The sequence below is a fragment of the Blennius ocellaris genome (assembly GCF_963422515.1).
Source record: "Blennius ocellaris genome assembly, chromosome: 5".
Lineage (NCBI taxonomy): Eukaryota > Metazoa > Chordata > Actinopteri > Blenniiformes > Blenniidae > Blennius > Blennius ocellaris.
In genome coordinates, this window is record NC_137654.1 from 5979073 (window position 1) to 5985587 (window position 6515).

General features: G+C 48.5%; 1 protein-coding gene across 1 annotated transcript in view; it reads right to left on the reverse strand.

Moving 5' to 3' along the window:
- Positions 1 to 4: 4 nt before the first annotated feature.
- Positions 5 to 6515, reverse strand: part of LOC308130144 (uncharacterized protein) — a gene marked incomplete at its 3' end in the record, with an annotated part of 16449 nt that continues 9938 nt past the window's right edge. Inside the window, exons 3-8 of the mRNA XM_080496342.1 lie at positions 6277 to 6307; positions 4928 to 4990; positions 2082 to 2485; positions 737 to 1008; positions 88 to 332; positions 5 to 17 (exon numbers count right to left, since the gene is read on the reverse strand). Coding sequence (XP_080352468.1) covers positions 5 to 17; positions 88 to 332; positions 737 to 1008; positions 2082 to 2485; positions 4928 to 4990; positions 6277 to 6307 — 1028 coding nt within the window. The remainder of the gene's footprint in view (positions 18 to 87; positions 333 to 736; positions 1009 to 2081; positions 2486 to 4927; positions 4991 to 6276; positions 6308 to 6515) is intronic.

Genomic DNA, 6515 nt, shown 5'->3' on the forward strand with positions numbered 1-6515 from the left:
TCCGTCACGGTGGAGCGCTGCGACAGGCTGTCCTCGTCGTCGCGCTCGTCGTCGCCGTCCATGTGGTCGTAGTCCTTCTCCTCGGACTTCTCGGAGCAGACCTCGATGATGTCGGTGGAGGCGGACGACGAGGGCTTGTGGAGCCGGTAGCCGTCGCCTCTCGGCATGGAGAAGAACTCCTCCAGCGGACTGGCCCCGTGGGAGCCGAAGCTTAGAGGAGGGCTGGCCTTGTAGCTGTGGAGCGAGCTGGCTTTAAGGGAGTCGTACTTGTTGAGGGGACTGTAGTCCTCTGGAGGACTGGCCCTGTGGTCTTCAGTCTTGATGTGGGTTCCCTGAGCGGCTGCGATGCTGGTGATGGTGCGGACGGCAGTCGGCACGTCAGCGATGGTCGGAATATCCCCCCTGTGCTCCACTTCCTCTTCTTTTTCCCCCTCCCCCCTCCCCCTCCCCCCACCCCCTCCTCCTCCTCCTCCTCCTCCTCTTCTGCTGCTGTTTCTGGCTCTGAAGCTGCTAAATGTTCCTCCTCTTCCATATTGTCTTCACCTCCGATCTCTTCCCCGTGGACACTTTGGGCCTCATAATGCTGGTCGCAGGCGTCCCGGCGCTCTTCCCGCTTGTGGTCGACGCCGGCTGCCTCCTCCGGCAGGGCGGGCGACTCCTCCAGCACTTGAACTCTGCGCGCCTCTTCCTCCTCCTCCTCCTCCTCCTCCTCCTCCTCCTCTTCCTCCTCATTCACGTCCCCCTCCTGCTCGTCCTTCACTCCTTCACCCTGTTCGGTGGCGATATCGTCCTCAGTCTCCATGGCAACAGGCAGCTGAATGGCCTCAGTCGGAGCGTTGTTGTTGTTGTTGTTGTGGTGGTCGTGGTCGTGGCCGTGGTCGTCGGGGAACCTGCCCAGGTGGAGGAGAGAATTGGCCACCTCTTCTGTGCTCTCCGAGGGCGAGTGACAGTCCCCGGGGGCCGGGGCCGCGGCGTCCTGCTCGGCCTCCACGATCACGCACTCCTCCTCTGTGGGAACAAAGACGGAGAGGTCAGGTGCGAGGAGAGATTCACGGCGGGAGGTCAAGCTGCTGTCAGCGCCGTCTTTAGTGCGGCACCTCTCTACCCGCTGAGGCGTTCGCCCTGAACTCACAATGGAATCCAAAAAAAAAAAAGACCTGCTGGAATCGATCTGCGGACGAAACGCGGGAAGACGCTCACGCACTAAAGGAAGCGTGGCGTCCGTCTGTGTGACTGTCAACACGTGCAAAAAAACCTCTGGCGTCATCCTGTCGTCTCGTAAACGCACACATTCAACGCACCAAGAAAATTACCTCTCAAATATTGTTAACACATTATTTCTTCACCTAGTTATGATACAGATGAAGTTAATTAGCTCCTGGATTGTTTATATGACAACCTTTTCATGCTTTTGTGGCTTTTTGGCAGTTTGTTTACACAACAACGGTGCTGGAAGTCAACAGAGACAACAACTACTCTGAAACTCATAGTACAAAACTGGAACTGTCCACAGTTGTCTTTGACTTATTCTATAACAGTTTTCAATGAATGAGAGACTAAATTGTGTAAAGTGATTAAAATTCAACTTAATAGAAGTGAAACTGAGACATTTTACCATTTCGTGTCATTTTAAAACAAATTACAACTTATAACTACAATGTGCTCATATTTCCTTTGATATTCTCAAACATCTGATATTTAACGTCTCATGTGTTGCTCATGGAGCATTGATGGTCTATGAGATTGGGAAATCTTTATCAGTTTGTCATTGGGGTTCCAATGGGAAGACACAGGATGCTGGAGTCTCATGGTGAGAATTTTGTGATCTTCAGAGGACAGAATATTTAATAGATACACAATAGATAAAAAATGTAATCTGTTCCTTCATGAGAGAAAACTAAATGTCTTTGTCTTCCTGTGAAGTGGTGGACAGGAACAGGAAGTTCACAGAACAGAAGGCTCGTGATCTTGAGGAGAGGCTTTAAAAGACGAGAGTATTAAGGCTTTAATTAAAAGATGCTTTCGAGGTGCATTGTGGGAAACGTAGGCTTCATCATGACATGCAGCTGAAACACTCGCACCTTCCTCAGCTGCATGATCCTCCTCCTGGTACGTCTTCTCCTCCTCCTCCTCCTCCTCCTTCATGGGTGACTCCTCCTCCTGGCCGTTTGTCTGCCCGTCTTCTGTCGCCTCCTTCTTCTGCTCCTCCTCTACGACTGCGTCCCGCTCCCCTTCTTCCTCCTCCTCCTCCTCCTCCTCCTCCTCCTCTGTCTCCTTGGCCTCCTCCTCTTTCCCTGCATCCTTGTCTCCGTCGCCCTCGGCCTCGCTGCTGGCGTCGCTCTCGGCGCTGAAGCCCTCGTCCAGAGCCAGCTTCAGAGGGTGGGACTTGCGCTTGGAGGCGGGTCGCTCGGCCTCCTGCTCCTGCTCCTGCTCGGCCTCCGCCTCCTCCAGGCGGCGCTTCCTTGCGACGGGGCAGCCGAGGATGCTTGTGGAGGAAAGGAGGCAAGGACAGAATCAGGATTACAGAGTCGCTTGACAGCGGCAAAGCTTCACGGACCTCCTCGGGTACCGGAGGGGGAAAGGGAGGAGCTCTGTCAGCGTGTGGCCTGAGGGGGGCGCCAAACTCGCCCGCTCATACATCACAACCAATCCTGGCCAATTGAGTGGAACGTTTAATGAACAACTTATATGGAGAGGCGGGCGGCAAGGCAGCAGAGGGTGAAATCCAATAAACTCCCTCTTACTCTCACCTGGGAGACGCCGGGGGAGACGAGCCACGATCTATAAACAAAGTGCATCTGGAATAGCCCGCTGAACAAATACACATGTAAACAGATAGCTAATATCTGCCCCTCAATAAAGGAGTCACAAGCCGGTGAGCTGCCCCGAGTCTCCCCGGGTCTCTGAGGGCGAACAACCACACAGACGAGGAATGAGGAGGAGGAGGAGGAGGAGGAGGAGGAGGAGGAGGAGGGAGGCGAAGCCAATGAGACCTGAAGAAATCACATTTCACTGCTGCCCACCAAAACTTCATTATTTAGGAGGTTTGATTTGCACACACACACACACACACACACACACACACACACACACACACACACACACACACACACACACACACACACACACACACACACACACACACACACACACACACACACACACACACACACACACACACACACACACACACACACACTCCTCCCACTGGACCAGGATTATTCAGAATGATGCAGTGAATTTCGAATCCCCAAGTCTGACTGGGGAAACGTCATAAGAAGCCATTCATGTTCTTCAGAAGCAATTATCATAGCAAAGAAACATGAAAGCAGCTCTGAAGATTCATCTTCTTCGTTTAATGTCATTTCTTTAAAGTGACGTAAAGTCACACAATCCAGAGCTTCGTCTCTTTTAGTTCTACTGTCCTGAAGACAAAGGAGGTGTGTTTAACATCAACTTTTTCTGTGTTAACATCTAATAAAGCCAGTATATTTTAATATGGAGGCAGTGGCTGATGCGATCCTGTTACTGAATACCTGACATGTTCAAGGTTATAGCGAAAAAAACAAAAACGTTTGTACAAGAGGCAAGCAGGCAAAACACATGCAACACAAAGTGGGAGGAGAATCACTTCATAAAGAGCGAAATGAGCATGAAGTAAATCACTCTCCATGTGCAAACTTCAGGAAGGCCTAATTTTCTTCTTTGAGGCGTTTTGAGATGACGTGTGTAAAAAGATTTATGTTTATTAAATTCATCAGTGTGGCTGAACCAAAATAAATGATTGTGTTGTTGGGAAGCTGGCTCGAGGTTGTGTCACAAGGAGTATTTAACCAGGCTGTGTCCAAAGATCAGAGTACATTTACCCATTAGTACTATGTACACACCGGTTCAGTCTGCAGTCTGTGTCTTAGCTACCACTCTGCTGAGGCGCTCCGCCAAAGTAAAACTCCTCCTTCAACTGCATTCACAGGCTTGTTCCATTTACATGTTTCAACCTGAATGTTTTGCACTTTTTTCAAATGCAGGTTAATGCAGCAATTTTGAAAGTACACATAAGACATTTTTTTTAAATAAATATGATTATATGATTTCATCCTATAACATTGCAGAATTGTGTTTCCTTCTACTTTTCTATGTCTGTAGTTTGCTGTGATGGAGAGAATCAGGTGTCAGACATTATTTTGCAAGAAACTTTGCAGAATTTCACTCATTTTGAAGGTTCAAAGACTCCAGGTTGTTTTTAAAGAGCCTGAGTTCAGTTGAAGATTTTTTTTTTTTTTAAGGCTTCAAAGATTTAGTGTTAATAATAGGTTAGATTTGAACAGTTTCTTGGAAAAGACCAGGAGGAAGAGTCCTGATGTGTTTGAAAACTTGTTGACGTTCGGTTGTAAAGAGTTCCTTTCTGGTCGAGAGTTAAAGTCGAGCAGAACGGTTGTGGATCACATGTGGTTTGAAGTTTCTGGATGTATTTGAAAGAGGCCAAAGTATCTTTTAAAGTCCAGCTCATATATTAGATGTCTAGCTTTAGTAGTTTGGATTTAGTTTGAGGACTCCAGTTCTCTCCAAAAGACTTCCGGTCTGATTTGAGGAATCACTTTGAACATTTGTTTTGTCGTTGAGAGGATGTTAAAGGGTTAAAGTCAAACCACCAGCTGCCGGCTCTTGCTTCGTGATGGCAGATACCAGAGTGGTATTGATCTTCCTCATCTGTCTCTCGCCATGAAACCAAATAAGTGCATTGCCCGTAACACTAAACTGTTTGTTTTTGTAAAAAAAAAAAAAAATTATAAAGAAAAGAAAGCAGATGCAGTGGGGCAGAGAGGACGAGGAGGACGGACAGACAGAGAGGAGGGACAGAAAGAGGGTGGGTTCATTCATTTTTTTTTTTTTTTTTTTTCCTTTGTCTCTTTTAAATCTGCCCTACCTTCTGTGTCGTGAGTATCTCCCACTGATGTGGCCGGAGCCATTGCATCCAGGGGTGGGGCAGCTGGATGGGATGGATGGATGGAGGTTAGAGATATGCTTAAAGACACGGGTGCATTTCTTTTTTAGTCGCCATGCAGCAGCAGCAGCAGCAGCAGCAGCAGCAGCAGCAGCAGCAGCAGGCAGTAAAGAAAGCAAACAGAGGTCAAATTGAGACAAACAAAAGCAAAGCAAAGACGAGCACACTGAGCCGACCAGCCACACAAATGCACATGCACAGGCAAAACACACACACACAGGCCCCACCCCCTTCCAGCATACAAATATAATGCATGTGAATGCAGGTGGCATCAAGCTGGGGGGGAGGGGGGGTGGGGGGGTGGGGTGAGGGCGGGGGGGTGCATAATATTGCATGTCGTACATCAACCCTGGCCTATATCCTGTTACTATGAAAGATAAGGATCAGACGAAACCTGCTGTAATTTCCCCTGCTCGGCTTGCTTCACCAGCCATCATCATCATCATCATCATCATCATCATCATCATCATCATCATCGTCATCGTCATCCTCCCCTCTCTCTCTCTCTCTCTCTCTCTCCTTTGACTCAGGTTGCTATGACCCCTCAGGATGGCTCATTTCAATTCTCATTAACTTCCCCCAGCAATCGCCCTTTATTACTCCAATTATACTTATTATTAATTTCACTTATTAAAAAATGCTGAATTAGCATTTTAAATGAGACGCTCCCTGGTCTCTGTGTGTGTGTGTGTGTGTGTGTGTGTGTGTGTGTGTGTCTTTTTTTCCCTCTCCTTTCCTAATCCCGAAGCTTTTTTTGGACAGCAGATCAAATGCTCTGAGGTGAAGTGTGACAAAATGAGAGGGGATGAAAATATCATTTAGAAAGTGAGAGGAGTGCGGAGGGGGGGGGGGGTGATGATGGAGGGCAGGTGGGGGGGGGGGGGGGTTACTGTGAAGAGGAGGAGGTGGAGAGGGAAAAATAACATCCCCATCCTCTCCCCGTTATCCTTCGATCGGATGGCGAAAAGATCATATTCTCTCTTTCATAGCGTCTACTGTACATGTTCATGGCGGGAAGTGGGGGAAGGCTGTGAGAGATCAATAGCAGCCTGTTGGAGGCTCTGGCCACTGGTGAGAAGTGCTGATGGTGGAAAATACCCACAAAAAATAGTAATTATAATATAGAGCATCATCTGAAGAAGCATCTATAGAGAGTGCAGCGAGGAGGAAGAGGAGGAGGAGGAGGAGGAGGAGGGGGGGGGGGCGCTCAGCGGTGCACATAAAAGAACTTTATGAAAGGGATTTGCACAAAGATGAAGGTGTTTCCTTACCTCAGCTCTTGTCCTACGAGCTCAATGGGAACTGAGGGGGGAAAAAGAGGAGGGAGGGAGAACAAAGGTGAGTGACTGCTCAGAAAGCCACGCCGCTCGAACAGGAACTCAGATCAATAAATCACAAATGTGCATAAAACCCGGCGAGGATCCTCACGGGCCGCTGACAAACAACAACACCACGCAAACACACACACGAAGGCCTAAATAGGCCAAACAATCGCACGCATTCATTATTA